Raw genomic sequence first — 21,420 nt, 5'->3', positions numbered from 1 at the left:
TGCATTTGCATGCACCACGGTATCCCAGATTACGGCGCGGAGCGTTCTTAATTGGTGCGCGCAGCACGATTGCGCCAGGATGCAGCGACCGATGCAACTGCATTCTCCTCGACGGCTAGCTCGAATTCTTCTTCGAAAATCGAGCGTAAGCTGGTATAATTGCTCGTAACTCGGCATGATTACGTTCGGTGAATCCTAACAAACGTGGGAGAAATTAAGCGGGGATATTTATGAAAATTTCGTATTATCAAATTATTTGGGCGGAGGAATTTTATTGGAATTAATCGAATCTTAATTTGAAATTTTTTACGATGGTTGCAGAATTATCGAACCTTATATCGAATTATACCTGAGCCTTGGTACGGGTCCATTAATGATTATAATTATTATTTATTATTAATATAAAAAATGGAAGTTGCACTTGGAAAATTGAAAGGGTTGATACGTGTCAGAATCTATATTACATTGTTTCGTTGGTTAATTAACTGGCACATTTCTCGTTGACTAAAAATTTTCATTGAGCGGTAAGAATGTTAGTACGGAATGCCGCACATTCGAAGGTAACGAGGTTCGGTGCGTGCTCCAATCGAATGGCAACACATCGTGGCAACGAACGCAGAGGCGAAATCAATCAACTCGGCCACGTGTGTGGACGCACACGAACCTGACCTCCCATTGTGCATGCGCGTAGTAGTACCAGTAGTACAACCTACGGAGTTACGTACGTACGTTCTCTCGTACGTATATAGTAACGTTGTTCTGAACGAGCGGCCCGTACCCGCGTACATTAACCGCGTGGGTTGCCATGGGCAACCAATGACTAACACACGTTCCAGCATCACGTGTCTCTCCTCTGTCTCTCCCTTTCTCTCGTAGTTCATACCAGTGCCGTCCCTACTGCTGGTACTATTAGATCATCCCATAAATAACAGCATTTTCAAAAAAAATATATAAATATATATTATATTGTTTAGGCGAGGTACTTTAGTTTTATTAGCAACACCAAATTTTGTAATTTTAGAATTTTAGAATCTTAGAATTTAAAAATCTCAGAGTTTTAGAATGGCGAAGGAGTTAGTTCACATTTTTGGGGAGGCGAGACCCACCTTACCCCCTTCCTAGTTGCACCAATAATCACGTCACTCCTGATGCAACCTGCAGTTCAAATGCAACTTTGGCTTTATGGAATTTTAAATTTAATTTTAATTATAATTTGCACAGTCAGGGATGGGTTTAATAATTTTTATTTATCTCAATATTGCAATACTTAGCTCTGAATGACCTAACTGCCCCCAAAAATGATAGAGCAAGAGTTTACCTCTAATTAATACTTTGATTCTTAGAGAATCCATGAAAATGAAATTGCACTATAATTTTGCCCTGAAATTACTAGTTACGTCACTGTGGGTCATTCTCTGCCCTGTGAGTTATGCCCATCTTTCCCTAAGATATTCTTCTGCTCCGAGTATCCGTGCCCTAGCATCGGATTCGCTGTTCTTTTCCTTGTCGTTCTTATCGTGGCATACTTGCCATTTTCTTCTTCCCTCTTTCTTCCTCTCGATGCTATCGTGTTCAGGGATGTATCACGGTTCATTGCAATTCAACGACATGCGATTTACCATGGACTAGCTTGCATAATATTTGATCAATTTAAAGGGCGAGCTGAATTATCGATCCCTCGAACCATCGTTTAACACAAAATTGGTGGAAATTTCAATAATTCAATGCTTATGCATATTATAGACATTTTCAACCGTATTTGCTATTTATTTTTGAATATCGTTCGTGGCATTACATTCGAGAGCTTTTATAACGTAAGCTGCAAAATTATTAATTGACAAATTTCCAATTAACAGAAAATAAGGCAAATGAAAAGTAAAGTATCGAAGTCATAAATACATTAATTAGGAATCGTTGCAATTTATGAAATAAGTAAAATAATTCGCCTTTTTCAAACATTTCTATCCACTTATTCGAATACATCAAACTCGACAGATATGCGATAGAAAAATTTTCTTCCCAACTCGATTACATTATCCTTCTTATCATTCTGACCCATCGATAATTTGTTTCGACGACGGAATCTTGTACCGGGTTCACCGCGGTATTAACGCCGAAAAAAAAGATGAAATCCCGTCGCTATAGAAGGAAGTCGCTATTTCTGGTATCCCTCGGGGGCGTTAGATGCAGGGTCTCGAATGAAAACGGATCGTCCCTGAACTCACGGTGACTCGATGCGAAAGGGGTAGGGGTCATGGAACTGGGGAGAGGGAGGAAAGTGGTAGTTGAAGAAAGACGGACAGCGTTTGGTGGGGGAGGATAAAGGGCAAGGGAGAGAAGAAGAGAAACGGAACAGGGATGCTGTTCTTGAAAGAGCAGAGAGGGTAAGCGTTAAGAAAGAAGAGAGAAAAGCATTTCTGGCCACCCTCGTTACGTACACGTCTTCTTTTCGTTCTCTTCCTTCGCTTTTCCCTCTTTCTCAGTTTCGGGCCGACCACGGTAGGCGGTTGCCATTTTCCTGGTTGCTTCTGAAAGAAACTAGACGAGACGTTACGAAGATGGACGGAGAAGACAGGTCAAGCAGAAGTGCGAAAGAAAGAGGAAAGTCGAAGGGAGACGAGTAAAATAGAATGGAGCTAGAGGGAGGCTGCTGCACGAAATGTAAAGAGGACAGCGTGGATGATTGGAGTAGACGTGGGTGGAAGGGAGAGAGAGTGAGAAAGAGTGCAAGAGGAGGGGGGGAGTTGGCAAAGAAACAGAAACGAAGGAAAAAAGGGAGGGAAAAGTAGAGGGCAAGAAAGGGAAGGAAAAGGACAGGGTAAGGGCTGCGCGAGGGACAAAGAGAAAGTTAGAGCCGTACAGCAGAGGCGGAAGGGAATATTGAAAGCACCAACGATGGAGAAGGACGGGGGAGAAATTAAAGGGAGAAGAGAGAACGCGTCCAAAGGAGAGAAAGATAGGTAGGGACTGACGAATCACCAGAAAGGGACGGAAAACGCGGTGCGCTTGTGGAATGATCGAGAAAGGAAAGAGGAAAAGAGAAGAGAAAAAGCGCAGAGAGGGAAAGAGAGAGAGTGACACGAACGGTGGAGGGCGATTTAGTGAAAAGAGCGAGAGTGAGAAGCATATATAGCGGGCACGGACGAGTAAAAGAGAAAGTACGACTGCTCGAAAAGAGAGGGAGAGGGTATACGAACCATAATCGTGGTGAGATAGAGAGAAGGGAGGCAAAGGAGACGAGACAGAGTGCGCCCACCAAGCCGCCTCCATACCACCTCCAGCATTCCCGGCCTGCACACACAGTTGCAGCTGCACCGCCGTCGGGGCCTGCTCGTGTGCACATGCGAGACTGCGCGCGCGTTTCGTCTCTCGCTTGCAATCATCTCCTCCGGTACGCTGTGCGTTAAACAGGCTAGTTCTTAACTGAATAAAATCAAGTGTGTTTTACGTTCAATCGAGGCACCGTGTTCGGGAACATCCAAATTCTAGTATCTATCATGAGCGACGAATTTGAACGTCTCAACTTTCGTGAAAACGGTAATTCTCCTCTTTGGAGCATTTCGAATAGATTCATCAGTGGGACACAGTGAACATAGTTATTCCCTCCGTTTCGTCTTTATTCAATTTTTATCCACGATTTAATTCACGTGTACCTTCGTATCGGAGTTCCGGCTGAGTTCGTTAACGTTAACGTGACAGTCGGCTGGAAAGCGCAGTGACATTTCGCAAATGTCAGCCGCCATCGTAGCAGCCGAAGTGATATCCCCGTAATCGGACCGCGGACCGTGATAAACGATAAGAAAAGCACCCGGTTGTTTCGCACCAGTGTTTGACTCTAGTTTTCCTCGCTCGTTACTCGCGAGCGAACGCGAGACATGTGATCCTGCGAGGGCCGCGCGAAGGGATCGAGAAAGAGACGCGTTAAACCGTCTGTCGCCGAAGGCTCGGAAAGGGACTGCCGACATGGACTGGATCAGGAGGCAGGACATCAAGGAGGAGTCACCGGAAACTCCTACAGCTCTGACACCGGACGAGCCTGACGAATGTTATTTCGAAGAAGACACCTCGATAGACGAGGGCATGGTATGTGATCCGTGTAGTAATCTTCACTCGAAGCTATCTTTTATAGTAATAACCTTGATTAAAAGAAATAATCTTTATCTTGCGATTAGCTTGATAACACAATTTACTTTGGTGATTAGTTGATGGTCGAACGTGAAAACACAGGCGGTTCTTTAGACAACAAAAATGTTATTTATTTAGAACTCGAAAGATCTCGATCTATTCATTCATAGATCCCGATCAAGAACTTTCCCTAATCCGAAGGAACCGGTCCCTGACGTTCCCCGCGAAATCGTCGAATCATTGCGCAACTCTGCACGATTTATTCCGTTTGAAACGAGTGTCACCGTGTACGTGGGTCCTGTTATTAATGGAAAAGTCTGCGCGTTAATTTAACGCCTGGCCACGCATGCAAAACGTTTCGAAAGTTCGATCAGCCCGAAGGATCGCGATCTTCGCGCGAACCTGTTCCATTCGCGCCATTTAACGAAGAACTGTATAAGATGGTGTACATTGATTGCGATGAAACTTTAAGGTAAGGTTGATTGCATATCGATGGGAAATTTGAATTTTCCTTCGGGTGCTGTTAACGAAGAAGTTGTTATGTTTTTCTTAGCATGGTTCGCTTAGAAATACCAAGTTGAAGTGATCCACGATTAATAGCTGATTTTCACCCTTTGGCGAGCATCGAAAATCGTATCCCGTCCCGGTTACATTAAAATCCGGTCTCGCGATATTCCTCGGAGTAATTGCCGCGAGGTCCGCTTTCGAATTCGCGAGTAATAATAATTCAAATTAACGATGCTCGCGTTGCGGTTCGCTCACGGGCACGTAATTCAGCGAGCTTCTTTCTTCCGGCCGTGGAGCAGACTGCGAGATTCACCGGCAAGGATTTAGGTCCGCCATTAATTTTCCTTTATCTCGCCTTGACCCTTCCCTCTTCTTTTTAATCTGTACAAGGCCCCGCGAACTAAGAAGTTATTACGATGCTTCCTTCCGGCGAACCGCGGCCGTAATTGTTATGATTTCAACGGCAAAGTCGTGCCGAGCCGAGGCATTTTCTTGCTTTTAAACGCTTGATGGATCTATCGCGAAGCTCCGTTATTGTAGCGAGAAGGATTGCTTCCTGACGAAAGTATACCTCTGTTCAACTCCAGAAATGCTCATTAACGGTACGTCGTTACTTTTCATTTATTAAAAAGTCTAAAAAAGTTGAAAATTTTAAAATAGTGTAATAATAGTTGCTGGGGAAAATAACAGCCACCCCTTTCAGGATAAAACATTTCTAAGTTAAATCCTGCTTATGCATAAAATTATATTTATTTTTCATTTATATGCTTGCAATTTAGTGTCTCTGAAATCTTCGTTCCTAAAGGGTGAAAATTTAACTTGAACCTCCATGGAAGATTAACGATAAGATCTTTGCTTTCGAATCATTGCAGTAGCGTTGCACGAAACAAAGCAATCTCGAGTTCCTTGACGATAATTGATGTACAGGGTGGCCGAGAATCGTATGGCGTACGTTAAGGGAAATTCGAACACGTGTCGCAACCCTTCTGCCCCATATGACGGGGCGCGAACGTTGCAGCGGGCTTAAGTGGGCAAAGAGAAAATGGACTCGAGTGTAAAGTTACCTCGAATCTACAGTTACGGGCATTGTTGCGGCCGTTCTTGCCTCTGGAGTAGCTGCTTGAATTACGGCCTTCCTGAAGCCCTGCTCGATGGTTGCACAGCCACACTGTACGCACGGCCTAATGCTTGGCTCGCGATATAAACGTTTAACGCGCGCAAACGATCGATAGTTTGATCATAATGGGCTGAAACGTTGCGATCAATAGAGGCTAGTTGCGCAAAACCGAGAGGGGAAGTTCGTGGAGCCGAGATATCTCCAAGCTTTCAGACCTGTTTCCGATCAAAGATTATCTGAATCGGTTAATTAAATACACCGACTTTCGTAACCTTTTCTTGTTTATTAGGAAGGTTAAAACGGTGCTGAAAATTATTGTATTTCAAGAGAGTAGATTGACGGAGATCCTTTGTTCTTAACCCTCGGCTGGCAGACCAGGGAGAGAGACGCAATTTTAATTTCATTTCGTATTTCGTTTTCTAAAGTTTAATATTATTCTTTCACTATATGAAACCCGTTTGTTTAAAAATGATACATTTAACTTCAGGTTAACATCCTTGTTTGGGTTACAATTGACCCAGACTCCACGCTTCAAAGATTAACCCTTTGACTACGGCGGACTTTGAGACGTACTAGTACCATACGATAGGAATTCAGTCGTATTCTCCACATTGAGAACAGCGAAATTTTTCGTTAAGCGTGCATTGTTGAGAAAAAAAGATTGAAATAATCAAAACATTGAATTCCACTGCACTAAACTAATATAAGAGTTGAAACTAGTTTAAGCATCTATAGACGCCTCCAGTAGTCAAAGGGTTAATAACTGTTATTACGAACTGAATCCAGGAAAGGATTCCATCAATCGTTTGATTGAAAAACGGCTTAGGTAAACAGGAATAAGAATAAATTCATATTTCTAAAAATAGAATAGAAGGCACAGAATGATAACATAGGTACTCGAGTTGACTCATCGAGACTATTGAACCCAGTTCGCGTGTCGCCCGTGTCTCTCCCTAACCTGTGACCAAAGCCAAAGGGATAATAAAAAAGTAGCACGTTAGAGATCGCTCTAATTACAGATGTAGCTCATTCGTTATCTGTTCTCGTGTTCTCGTGCGTGCGTCGCGACAGATAAATCGAACAGGGATCAAGCAAGTACGAGGGCCTTCGGTTATCGTGTTCTAACCAGTAGCAAAGACGGAAGTCACGTGAACCGTAGCCTCTGTTCAGTATCACAGACACGACGGTTCTTTTTTTCTCTCTCTGCTGGCCGACTCGATAAGAGGAAACGATAAGTCGGTGGAAGCCGCTCTGAAACCTTGGCAACGCCGTGGTTCGGGACCGCAGGGCTAGGATAGGATGATTCAGCGCCAGCTGGTCGAGGGCCACCTAAAACTTGCCCGAAATTTGTTAGTCAAACTCGAAGAGGCAAGACGCGATCGATTCTTCGACGGTTCGAAAGAGAGAGCGGAACTTTCGTAGATACACGAGTCGGTTACCTCGATTCGCCCGCAAATTGCAGGACGCGATTTATAGCCTTCATATTTTATTTTCCACTCGATAAATTAATGTAATTTATGGATCGCGCCCACTTCGGTACGATCATCGTCACGGTAAATCATCCGGTGTCGCGATTATCTGCCATCTTGCGTCTACCTTTTCCTTTTGACAGTACTAGCCGAGGAAGAGGCGGTTTCAGCTTACCGATAGTACGTTACTTGTTTGGAGTACTCTATTATTCTTCGACTCGACGAACGATTGGCACAATTACAGCCCGCATCTCGGATCGCTAAAGTTCGCGGCCTAGGACGATTTCCACGAAGGCGAAACGAGGCTAAAAAGCAGAGGGAAACGGGGCCTGAGTTGCTGTGCGAGCAGCCGGAGATGAAGGGAAATCTAATTTCAATCGAGAGAATCCATAGGTCGTCGCTGCAGGCAGAAAACATGGGGGATGTTGGCAACCAGTTCGTTGCGCCAGACCTCCCCTTTGTGGGGGGATGAAGCATGACTCACCGGTGGCCAGCACCCCTGTTTTCGGCTGTCTCGTGCCGAGTATCCACCCCACGCGCTGCTGTCGTTTCCCTCGCGGATCAAACGGGACGAGGAGAGAAGGAGCATTATCATAATCCGCGTCGACAGGCGTGCAGGAAAAAATATAAAGTCAGCCCGTTCAGGTGTCCGTCCGTTATTGTTCCCGACACGAGAACCCGGGTCGAGTCATGGCCGCGACCGTGGGGGGTGGTTCGTGCGGGGTACGTCATGCTCGATCTGCTCGCTTTGGAAGTTAACGTGACGGCTCTAATTCTTGTTTGCCGAGATGAGCACGATCTGGAAGGGACACTACTGATCCGTCACGTACGAAAGCGAAAGTTTGGTCCTTTCCTTTATTGGGAGCTCTGAATCATGCGGAGGGTGGCTCGGACCGTTCCTTATGAGAAATCGGGATTTATCGGCGGCTTTCGTGATGCACGGCTCTCGATTTTTGGTTGGATGAAATATACAGGGTGTCTATGGTGGTACAATTGGTAGAATTGAGATTCTATGTGAAAATAATTTGAGGAAATTATTATCACGTATAATAGCTTTGTTTAAGAGATGATTCATTTTTAATATTTGCTTGGCACACTTTTTTAAGATAAGATACTCTACAAAATTAAGCCACATATCGTATATTTTTATATGGAATTCCAATTTTTTCATTTGTACCTTGAACAGTGTCCACAGTGCTATATGGGTTAAGCAGAAATACTCAGAACCTTAATTTTAACGATATTAATATTAAAAGAGATAATAATTTTCAATCATTAAATATTATAAAATTTAGTATAAAGGTAAGAAGTATGAATAATAACATAAATAGCAATTCAAATTTTCTATGGTGTTATATCCTTAGATCGTTATTTTCCTTACAGTCACCCAGGGGGAGGGCTGGAAATCCGGGAGTCCAAAATTTCGCCATTCTCCCCGGGGTAGCCTACCATTCTCGGTACTCTACATAAAAGAAGTCTTTCAATTTCTAATTATTCTAAGGGAGCGTTTGATTAGTCATAGGGTATTCCCTCCTTTCCCTAATTTTCTAACTGGAACATATGACCTCATCCAACTGCTTAAATTAAATGAGTCAGAAGAGAAGGACTCACGTATGCAGGTACATTTTTATTGAATAATAAATTATACTCGTCATAGCATACTTATCTTTTTCTACTCACTTGACTACTTGTATTCATTCAAGTATCTACCACAAACTCAATGTTCCTGGCAATATTAATAATTAACACATCTATTGACTTTATGTAAAAGTATTTGATTATATTTTTGAGCAATTCAATGAATTTTCATTGGAAAAGTGAAAATCCTATGGGAACTAAAATTGAAAACAAAAAATCTTGCATCACAAAGATCTCACATTTCCTGTTAGCACACTTAATATGTCAGATTTCATGTTCACGTGTGAAATATAACAACTCCACGATTCGTCGTTTTTATCCGACCAGCTGAATATGAAATCGTCGGATTAAATCTTTAGGAAAGAAAAAAGATTCTAGTCCACACGTGGCTGAAGAAGAGTGTCGTCATCGCGTTTGGTTAACGAATTAATCCCATTATTTTCGTCCTGCCCCTGATAGAACGACGAAGAAGGGCGAAGTGGAGGGGGATGGGCACACGTAAAACAGCATCTGGAAAAGCTCGCATCTGCCACGCAACACAGTGAAAGACGACGAGTCTCGATGTCGAAACGAGATTACGAACCCTTCGAAGGCGTACGAATACGCTTGAATTTATGCGTTCCTTTCCTTGGGCGAGCTGATGCCGGTGTGCACTTTCGGACGATCATTATATTGTACAGAGTCGGGGGTGGAGTGAGTTCACGCTCGTTCACCCTCGTGTCCAGGGGCGGAGGTTATCTTTTATCATCAACGATCCGATCGATCGCCACGGACGAATTATTGCCTCCTTTCGATGAGCAGCTGAAACTGGAAATCGTTCTTTTATCTGGATTCCCATTCTCAGTCAATTGGCACGGGCTCTACGAAGGCTCGTAATAATAAAACACCGGCTTATTTTGTCATTTTCGTTTCCTCTTCTGGTTGCTTTCAATTTTATTTCCTCTTCGCTACAGTTATGGTTTTCGTGCAATTATTTTTTAATTAAGATACGAAGCTGATGCAAGGGTGATTTTCACCCTCCAGGAATGGAAAGCCTGGTGACTCATTATGGTGAATTAAAAAAATGTTAGTTACCTCAGATTTATATAAAATTATGAACAATATTAATTTAGTTAACACCATCTTAGTGTTTCCTAATTATACTAGTATATTTCATTTATTAAATGACATTGTGATTGCTAATAACTCATTAGGTTGATGCAGGCTTAAAAATGAAATTAAAGAAAAATATTAGTGCACTTTGAAAAAAATATTATTTAATTTACATAGAGCCTCTGCAGAGTTTCGTATTTGAAATAGAGAATCCCATGAATGGAAGAGGACTTAATGGGTCAAACAGATGGGTCAAAAGTAAAACGATATCGATTCTCTAGGCTAACGAATCTTTATTTTTCTTCTTGCGAATATGGTTCGAGAGTTCTGCGACTCGGTTGGTCGAGTGCAAAAACCTCGAGAGAGAAAGAGCTCAGCGTGGGCGAACGGTTATTATTGCTTGGCGCCAGACTGGAGGGGTCCCTGTGCTGAGAACGTGTTCCAACTTTGCTATTCTCTCGCGAATGAAAGAATCCCAAGCGAAAGCGATGGAATCATCGGCTACCCCGAGGATAACGTGCACTTTCGACCCTTTGGTTATACTGGAACCGACTGCAATCGCGCGATGCTTATTCGGAACGATCGTGATTGCTTAGGAAAACTTTGAAAGCGTGTTTGTTGAGTTCATCATTAAAGAAGTTGAGGACACTTATCCTTCTTCAGAAATAGGTTGCTAAATTCAAGCAATGGTTATATATTATTTTTATAACAATCTAGAATTGGTTATTATAAAATAAAACAGATTTGAAAATAAGAAGATATTCGTATTTGGTACAGATACAAAATCATCTACTAAAGTTCCAATATAATGTCAGTTTAAGAGGATTTAAAGGTAGATTATTTAGATTTCTCTCTAGATAAATCGAAATAATCCTACAATGATGGTCGTAAATTTGGTTGAAAGTAGCCGGTGTCAACCGGAGGAATTCCCTTGTCTGGTTAGCAGGACCTTTACCTGGACCTGATTAGGTCCCCTCTGGAATGTCATTTATCACCAAGTCGATGGCCTTCCAGATCTCTTGTCCTCTAGACAAAACCTCGAGTTTGGACCACATTTCAACAAAGTCACTTCGGGAATCCTTTGACCAATTAAACGGCTCGTTACGGTCCCCTTGATGCTGTTTATTCCTGTTCCTCTTCGTGGTTACTCGGGGAGGAAAAGAAAGGAAGATTGGTCCGATTAGAATACGCGGCACCAATCTGATGTTGTCTTTATTGGAAATTCCACCGTTCCCAGTATCGTGTTAATTGGTAGCATTTCTTGGTAGTTTCTTTCTCTTCGAATCGAATTCTTGAAATAGCTCCCCAGTGTTAAACCATTATATTAGTAACATCCAGTGTATCTGTTCGTATCAAATGAGTCACTAATTCGGCGAAAGACACCGTATCTAAACACCTGAAAATGATTAGATTATTTTTATTACTTTTAATTTATATTGCAACGGCCATCGCATTGAATTTGGCACTTAACTTTTCCAGTATGTACAGAAATTGTTAAAAATGTTAGCCTCAGTACTGCATACAGAACGCTGCTTCTCACAAATGTATGAGTACTTGGAGAAACATCAAAGTCAATTTTTTCAAAAACAAAGCCTCAAATGAAAAAAGGTTGAAATTGAAAAATTGAAAAATTGGAAGCCTCAAATGAAAATAGAATCATCCTCTCTACGGTTGTACCATCAATACTGAGACATCCTGTATAAAATTATTATCAGTATGGTGTATGAATGTACACTTAATTGAAAATGGAAGTGACTTATTCAGGTACAAATTCGATCATACTAGTATCTGAAGAAATATGGCAATAGAACTGACATAACAAATAGTAATAGCTGATGTAAGAGGAACATCAAAGAAGAGTAGACCTCACCCTTCTGCTAGCAAGAATATCAGTCCATCGTTCCCAGCTGCAACCTCCGAATATTACATCACCCTGAAACATCCTCTCGATCCGACCTACCCATTTATAGAGTCGAACCCTCATCACAGGAACGATCCACGCAAAGTTTGCGCGTGGAACACACCGGTGATTATGCTCGTCGCCACCTCGCTGGTATCCTGGAGTACATACTAAGTCCGTCTGTCTGATGGCTTCTCCCGCGGTTCGACTTCTTAAGGATTCAATTACCGTGGGCCCATCACGGAATTCCACGGACGGACGAGGAATTCCTGTCTGTCCGAGGCGAATATCAGAAACACGTGTGCGCATGCACATACGCGTGTGTATGTGCGCGGTAGACTCGGTAGATTGCAGGACTAACGCGGGATCACTTCCTAAGTGGGTTCCTCGATAAGGCGGAACACTCGTAAACAAGTCCGCTCCAGTAAATTCTCGACTTTCCCCGGCGAGAGAGCATTAGATCCAACATCTAACGACGAGCGCGCCGTGTGTTCCCCAGCCTTTGGCAGGACAATCGCGAAACGTCGAGCAGATAACCTCGCGTCGGGGTATCAGCTTTCTTATTGTCGTCCAGAGCGTAAGGGGAACGTAAAGCGAGACATAAGCCGCAACAGAATGTCGCGGCCAGATTATGAAAGCCATTTCCAACTGCGATTCTCTAAGACTTAAACGGACGGAAGATGTTGCGCTAAGTCATCAGCATAGCGCGCAGCCAGAAATCGGAGATGAGTTTGATGAACTCGAGATAAATGATCTTAGAAGATGAAGATTAAAATGAAAGACAGTTTCAATGGATACTTCAATGTTTTTCCTGTACATTGGAAGAAAATATTTCTGAGGGTCGTTCCTCGTCTGGTTCACCCTCCTGCCACCTTGTCTTCGTACCTTGAAGAACGAGGCAAAGGAGCCGAACTGGTTGTTCAACGACACCACATGTGTCTCTAATGGGTTCCCTGATGTACTGGTAGCACTTATCTTCCCCGTAGCCCTCTGCTCTTTTGTGCGACTCCTCTCGAGGAAGTGCGGGATCCCTTTCGTTGAATGATGGAAGGTCTTAGCATGTACTTTCTTGCACCCGTACTTTCTTATTTTTACAAAACTGCAGTATTTTAACCCTCTGTTTTTGCTGAAATAAGTATCTAGTAAAATCTGTTCGGCGGTACTTGCATTGTTAACTGATGATAAAACTTTGATGCACAATATTTGCTCCATTATTCTATAATTTCATTATTACGGTGGAGTAACGTGTACAGTTGTTAACCCCTGTACAATAATTTACCTATGAGAGCTACTATTTTAACTTCATTCCGTACTTCACATTAATTTCATTTTCTAAATTTTACACTGTCCTTTTAAAACTTTTTGTTCCAAATAAAGTTATAGTTTATTACGCTATAGTTTCCATCTTTTTAGGAAAAGAGTCAATAACTGTATACGTTACCTTAATTTTAAGTCGCAATGGTGCACAGTGAAAAAGATGAGGAAGGATGTTTTGAAAATGTCACGAAAATTTGATACGTTACCTCAAAGTTACAAGAGTTAATAGAGAGTTAATAATTTTCCACGATAAATTGCGACTTTTTCCCCTTTCCTTTTGAAGGTTCTCGCGAGTTCTTTCGTTAAAAGAGCCCTGGAACGGGGTCGATTTTTCGATCCGAACGATACATTGTCGCGAAGAGGATCGAGAATCGAGCCGAATCTTGCGAGGGAGCTAACAAAGGGACAGATTTCCCAAAGGGTGCGGGTGCGTGTAGACCAGGCGAGCTCGAACGAGAGGAAGATGCGATGAAGAGACAATGCGAGGATTACAGAGTCCGCGCGTCAAGACCCATCGTGCATCTCCCTGCGAGCACTCCGCTCCGCTTCGCTCTCGTGCCTTTACAAAAGGGTGCTTTTTCACACGGAAATGCCAGCACGACACCCGGAGCCGGATTAATCGAGCGGAACGAGTAGCACGCGGAACACTCGACGAATGCGGCCACGAGCCGCCACCGCCACCGCCGTGCCGATCGTTTCTCATTGTTCCGTACCGTAAGGCACCGTGTGATTTTCGACCGAACGATTCCCGTCGAATATCCTGGCCGTGTGCTCCTGATTAAACCGCGATTACGAAACGGAGAACCTGTCATGCCTCGAACGGCTGTCGATATTTTTTCCATTGCAAATAGACGTTTCGACAGCTTTGACCTTTTCACTGCCGGCTCGATCGAAACAAGGTGTTAGACGAATGGCAAGATTTTTTTTTAAGTCCATCAAGTTTTGTCTTTTTTTTGGATAGTGGTAATTGGAGTACGAATGGTGGTTTTAACACGTTTGCTTTCATAAAATACTCTTTTCTGGGGTAATTATTCTTTTTCTTTTAACACGTTATCCACCGGCCAAAAATGAAATAGATACACGCTAGCATATTATAATTAATAGTAACTAAAGATTACAAGGTCTAATCTTTTTAATTTCTTTTTAATTATATGTAGTACATTTAACTTTCATTATTTCATTGTAAGTTATATGTGAATCTGTAATGATCGAAAGGTTAGTAATTGATTCTTCTTCAACAGCAGATACTGTCAAAGAGCCCATTAATTTTAATTAATAGATTAATTCATTATGGCCTAATTAATTAACCTACCTTCCGGTAGATAAAGTATTAGGTACTATTTTATCAAATTATTAAATGTAAATGAATATTTCTGCAATTTTTAAAAATTTGATAAGATGGAGGATCACTTAAATTTTCAAATAATTATATTATTCTGTAATTTTGAGAAACGATAAGATTTATTATAGTATGCTCGATGCAGGCTATAATCAGAAGATTCTATAAATCCATCCATGACGAAAATCTCGTCGTGCCTCGCAGCTTTACGTGACCGAGGCTGTTTCAGACGATCGTTTGACCATGACCCTCCGTAACCTTTTCTCCTTTCAGTTTCTTCTTCGCATCTTTCTTCGCACGACCAAGATTTCACCGACCCAAAAGGTTCTGTAACTTGGAAGCACGTTTCCATGAAACATCGCTTAAAGAGCTTTCCTAAAATTACTTGGTACTTTGACGTCGGCCAAGTTTGGTGCTCCCAGAATGTATCACCGTTACTATTTCTCTGATGATAGTCTCGTAACGGTACTCGAAGAACTTTCAGTCGAGCAAGTTTCTTACCGAGAAGACTATCTTGATCCAGTCTGTTCGAAAGATTTTACGCGACGATTAAGACTCGAAATATTCTTCCTTTTTTTATCGTGATTATCGTTATATAAATCTGACGAGAATGTGATCATTAGACGCCTTTGAGTCGGTTTATTAGAGATCCCACGTTATTAGGCGTGTAAAGTAGAATGCGGTAAACGTGAAATAATCTTGTAGCCCGAATATCTTTAGATGAGTATCTTAAATAGTTTTTGACTGTATAATCTTCCCGGGATTTTTGGTATTTAGATGAGAGTAACGTGTGTTAAAGGCGGATATGATTCGGTAAAGACTTTCGCTTTCTGGTTCTTTCAAATGAGAAAGTAGGATCACTGTATGAATTGCTATTTATAGCAGTTAAATATTTTTAATTACTACGTATTTCTTTGTAATTTCATGTTGAAGAGTTTTCTCTCATAGAAATTTAAACAATTTAATTCTAATCCTTGAACATGGAAATAATATAAAATACAGAATTAAAATAAAATTGGGGCTCTCTCCATGGTCCGCCATCCGAGAAATAAAAAGTAATTACCTAGGATTTTCAAACTCTACTCAGAATATATTTAACAATAAATTTCATACAATAAACTTTTAAATAATTTTACAAGTCAATGTTTATGTAGCATGACGAAAATTCGCATATCAGGTCTAAAGGGTTAAAGTTGACAGTGTATGACATCTTTAAAATATAATTAATATATTAGGTAATGAATGTATCAAGAATTAAATCGTCGACAGAATTATTAGGTTCTCTTACGAGCAAATTCAACCACATTCCCTACATTTGGTACTTAATCTGTTATCGCTGGTGGGAATTTAGAGAGTCCCTCTGAGTGCACTTATTTTTATCGTTACCGTCCTAAATCGTGAGCAGTCGCTTTTATTTTCGGCGAGACGCTTTCATTGACATACATGGCGCCCCATTTCTTTGCCAGTTTGAGGGTGAACCGTGTTCCCCCTTATGGTGTGATTACTCGCGCCTGAAAATGAACTTGAAACTTTCGGATGAGCTGCCACGAACAATCTTCACTTTCATTTTTACCAAGAAGAAAATACATCTATGGGGAAAATTGAACGACTATCAATATTGATATTTTTGTTTGTTAAATATTTTTCAGCCTGTATTTGGAGTATTTAGAATGTAGACAGGTTTTGTTGGTTACAAAATATTTTCTACAATGTTTCACATTCCTTCCGAATATTTTTTTGCTCGAAGTCAAAGTCTCCACGCGTGTTAACTTGTTCTTCACGCGTCATTAAAAGTTTTCCATGCGAGTTCAGTAATCGCATTGCAATGTGTAGGAGTGGTCCGTTTCGAAAGTGTATTTTTTTTAAAACATGTAAAATTCAATAACAAATATAAAATTGTGATATAAAAACGTAAGCCAGAGAATTAATTATTTTATTATATTAATTAAACTTCATATTAATTTGCCAGTCTAAGTACTTATGCACTATTTTGCAGTAGTTATTGCTGTAACTAACAATCATAGTCATTTCCACAATAAACTGTAAGATTTATATTAATACGTTATAAACGTTACTTTGTAGTACTTTTATGTGACGAAATCATGTCACACTTTCCATGTTTCGAAATCCTCCATTTGATATGCAAGAATCTAATAAAAAGGTGTAAGAAAATTGCCATTATTCATCGAAAGTGATCGTATAGCCTTCGTTTCAACAACTCAATTCGAGAACACACTCCCTCTCCAGGAAACTGAAAGCTTTTTTCCATAGCCATACGAAACTATTCTACGTACAATAAAACCTAACTGGGCGCAGTGAAACCGGAAACTCGGTTTCTCCGTTTTCAGTCTCGCCCATGGGTATATTTCGGTCAGCAAAGCGGTATTGTCGAACCTTGAAGGTCCTGCCAGCTGTGGCGTCCCATTCGCTGCCTAGAGAAGCTACCATCGGTAGATTAAATGCAAGACACGAAGGCAATTTGCCGCGGCAGCTGCTCGACATCTGCGGATTGCATTCTGCTCGCAACCTTCGCGATCTAAACACGAATAGTTCTAATGCGAACCCCGAGCAATTCGAGTTCCCGAGTTCCAACCACGTCCGTAGATTTACACGTGCGATTCCGACTCGGTTTACCTGCAAATACAGAGGCTGCAAGGAAACGATCCTGTAAATAGGGAGGACGTGTTCGTGGTTCTAAAAAAGGACAGGACGACTTGTCACGTGCAATGTTTTTTTTTTCTTCTCTTTTAAATGAGGCTTCGTGTCGACTTCGGTATTGGAAAATTATAGGTCTGTTATGGGTATACCATCTAGGTCCAAAACTACCCTTTTTAGTTAATACATTGATTCCTATGTCGGTCAGTGGATTAGAGAAAAGATAATTTTCTTTTAAGGAAGAGTTTAAATTAGGAAATTAATTACTTATATCTTTAAAATGTTACAATCTTCCTTTTACCATTTTGAAAGATATTTTGAAATATTTGGATTTTAATACGTTTTTCATCTTTTAATCAAAGTTAAAATATTCTGCATAAGGATCTAGAAATAATTTAATTCATTCATCTCAATTGCTTTTTAGATGGTTTTATTTATTTCTGATGTATTTCAAGCCCTCCTCGAAAGCCCACATCATTTCCCTCTATTCATCCGTCTTCGTTATCGGCAAAATTAAATTTTTCTTCGGTCGTCCGGAAAAATTGAGAGACTAAAATGGTTGAAAAATTTCCAGTAAAGTTGAGAATTTTAACGGAGCTCGTTACACGAGGTAGATTTTTTCTCGAGGATGGCTCGATCGAGTCCTTTGAATCTCGACAAACTCCTCTTAATCGCCGGCACCCTCGTCACGATTTTATCGGGCGATTTTTCATCGAGGGGAAAAGTTGGGTTAACGATGGACAAGTTGTCGAATAATTTCGAGGATTTCGATATTACGAGACCGAATTTTCCTCGAGCCGTGTAGAGAATGAAAATCAACCGGCACGAAGGCAATTATTCGTGGCGAATGAAAAGAGAAGACGAGGAGGGATGACGGAAACGAGAGATCGTGAGACGTGCCGCTTTCCGGTGCTTTTATTTTAAGATTCTTCGAGCTGCCGCTTGTATAATACCGGCACGGGTGTTGCGTTAGGTCCGAGCCACCATTGTCCAGGGGATTGCCTCGTAAAATCTAATACCTTGCATCGGGATTAGACGGGTTTAGGGGCTCGTAACAAAAGCAACAACCCCGGGGCGCGGCAGAAATCATTTCGTTTCGTGCCGGGTCAAATAGAAACCGAGCGAGATGGTGTCTGATTACAGTCCGTTTTTCCCTATTGCCTTTTCCTTATCGTCTGAACAAACAACGTTATATTTTTTTAATTCAATAAAAGGAAGATTTGATTGTTTATTGGACAATTGGGGGTGACATGGATAGTGGAGGTGTCTTAAGGGTTGAAAGATCTAATTCTGGTAAAATTATTTTTATTTACTTCCAGATAAAATCAAATCTAAATTCCCGATCACGTATTAAATCAGTAAAAATTAATTTGCATCTTCAAAGGATAAATTTATTAATAATTTCCTTATTTCTTCGAGCGAAAATTTTGTCCCGTTTAATGGACAGTGAAAAATATAAACAAATAAATATTCATCAAGTAAATTGCGGCTCGATAATGGATCAAGCTTTAAATCGTGCACCCTAAGGACGAGGCCGTTGTCAGCTGGAATCTACCCCTCGCATCAGCTTTATAACGCGTTTAAATTCGCGATTAATCTGACTGCGGAGACGCGGTGACGATAAGGCTCATTATCTAACCGTGGCCAGTCGTGAGAATTTATTTTCTGTTGGTACACGCAGCAAAACAGCGAAGCAAAGGGCGAGGAGGGTGGTGTGCACGAAAGGGGTTGTACAAAGTAATTTATGCAAAGGCACGCGCCACGCTGGTGCGCATATAATTTACCAAATTTCCGGAAGCGGCTGTTAACCTTGCGTACGAGCGAGGCATATCATTAGATCGTTCGTCGAAACGAGACGCTTTTACCGCGATCGATACGCCGCAACCCTCATCCGTTACGCCGTGCTTCCGGTAAACGATCAGCTGCGGTCTCGAGATCGTCGCGGATCGATAAACTGATAATTTCTTCACGGTTCCGCAGTTTTAGATGAGACTCTTTCGATTGCTGAGAATCTGAAGATGTACGGAGGGATAGGGTTTCTTTTCTTTCTCTTTTTTTAAAGCGAAGGTTAGTGAATTTTGTGAAATTATTGCCGCTAATACGCTTCAACCCTCCTTCGTTCCGCCACACTTCCGGTAAAACGATCAGCTGCGGTAAGATCCTTGTGGATCGATAAACCGGCTCATTTTTTATAAGACAATGCGAAACTTAAGCAGAGGGTAGTCTTTTGAAAAATTTTAATTGGTACTGTAATTAGAGGACTATGGATTTGCACCCTTTTAGACTTTTAAATAATTTGATTTATTTGTGGTTTATCTATTTGGTTGCATAAATATTTACTTGCGTATAACAATTTTTTTACCTTCTTGGCTTAATTAAGAAAATAGACATGTATGGCCAGACACATTAAAAATTCAAATAATTAATTTTCAAATTAAAAATTTCAGTTCGTAATCAATTAATTATATTGCACTATAGCTTGTAATATTTTTTACTCCATAAAAGAAAATATTTAAAAAGAAAACAAGCTCCCACAGAAAATTAATTTTTATTCGCTGTTATTCCATTTACGAAAACTTCCCTTTATCAATGGAATGTAAAAACACGCAATTAAAGGGGCATTGTCCGCCCATCTCATTGACTGCCGAAATATCAACCCTCGCAGGGCAGAAGAAATATTGACACGGCCAGAGAGTAGTACATATTGAAACAGAGTGTAACAAGAAGGAGAAGAAGAAGGAAGGAGATTGATGAAAGAAAAGGAAGAGAAACACGGTGGTTGCGTGGGCGTAGGCTAACGCAAACAGAGGAGGGAACGCGTATCGGTACAATAAGTTATAACAAATGGCTATCACGCTCGTTCCCTCTTCCTTTCTCGTAAAAAGGGCGGTGGAAAAGGGACAAGGGAATAGAAGAGAGAGAAAGAGATAGGAAAATACACGGTGAAGACGATGCCACGCCTGTGCATATAAAAATATCGGGCGACGGTGGGCGTTTAAATAAGCTTCCAGCCCGTCTAACGCGAGTCCTCGAAAATGTAAGACGAGAAAAAGGAGCGAGCGACGCTTGTCTCCACGTCGAATGAGAAATGACCCGTGAGAGGATATATCGGGTTTTATGGGGGCCGTAAGGAACCGACCGCCACCCCAAAGCAGACACCAAAATGAACAACGACCTGCAATAATATTATTAGTGAAGCTTTCTATTTCACTTTCTTCGGATCTTCTGTCGCGTTTTGAACCTCGTAAATCATTTAAATAAATAATTGTTAATAATTATGTTCATATAGGAAAGGTTTCAATGTTATACGAGCCGAGATTAATTTCATATTTTCAATTTCTTAAAATTTTAGTGCCAAGGCATTAGATTATGCTTATTATTTTATCAATTTCTCTATTTTCTATTTTGTGGAATTAATTTGGCAAATTAGTGAATTTAGAGGGGGATGATTGCCATACTTAGGAATTATGAAACTTCAAAAAAAATTCATTTATATTATAAAATGAAACCTCTTTTGCTTACTATATCTAAGTAATATAATATTAATATCAAAATATTCTTTCAATTATTTAATTATGCATTTTAAATCAATGGTACCAACTACCAGTGCCACTCGTAGCATTCAAACTATTAAATTCAAGGTGTTTCGTAATAACGATTCCAACTGCATCCTTCAATGCATTAGAAATTCTAATCGAGAAGAATTCGAAGTTATCTAATCTAAAGGTGTGTATATACTCTCGAGGCTTCTATCGAGAGAGGATCCCAAACATTGAAATTCCAGGAATTATGTAAGCTCAATGATACGTAAAAGGGCTCGAGAATGGTTCCATGTTAGGTACGGGACATAAAGGTACGGCATAACGGTGTCATAAAACAACTAACGATGCATTTACTTGACGTGCAGGTAAATGCTATTCATAAATAAACACGAAGCAAATGGTATTTTGAAAATTTCAAACACGATCATGAAAATTATGATCTCGAGTTTATTGGCTGTAACGTGTACACTCGTAAATTTGTTCGATCTCCCTAAAATTAGATTTTTATAAATTTAAGGGCTTAACAATTTGTTACGCCGTTTTAGAAATTTATGTCGATACGCGACGAGGTGTTAAACTATTATTATATTTTCAAATTAAATTTTCTCTAGCCACCGTGAATTTTTATCAAATATTTTCCTGTGCTCACGTATCGTATAAAACAGTACAGCGTATTATTCATAGACGAAAGACGAGACTCTTCCAAAGTCACTTCCGCC

At 40.8% G+C, this 21,420-nt stretch overlaps 1 protein-coding gene across 3 annotated transcripts in view; it reads left to right on the top strand.

Annotated features, from left to right (window-relative positions):
- LOC114871459 (amyloid beta A4 precursor protein-binding family B member 1-interacting protein-like) overlaps positions 1-21,420 on the top strand; it is a 138,019-nt gene that overhangs the window by 70,966 nt on the left and 45,633 nt on the right. The window contains exon 1 of one of the 3 annotated variants that reach the window (XM_029177383.2): positions 3,320-4,083. The exons of the other annotated variants lie outside the window; for them this stretch is intronic. Within the exon in view, the coding sequence (XP_029033216.2) occupies positions 3,964-4,083 (120 nt within the window). The 5' untranslated portion in view covers positions 3,320-3,963. Of the gene's footprint in view, positions 1-3,319; positions 4,084-21,420 lie in introns of those variants that run through there. 3 annotated transcript variants of the gene reach the window in all.

This window comes from Osmia bicornis, chromosome 2 (assembly GCF_907164935.1).
Source record: "Osmia bicornis bicornis chromosome 2, iOsmBic2.1, whole genome shotgun sequence".
In the NCBI taxonomy this organism is placed as follows: domain Eukaryota; kingdom Metazoa; phylum Arthropoda; class Insecta; order Hymenoptera; family Megachilidae; genus Osmia; species Osmia bicornis.
Note: the sequence above shows the minus strand (reverse complement) of the source record. Positions and strands in the feature narration are given on the sequence as shown.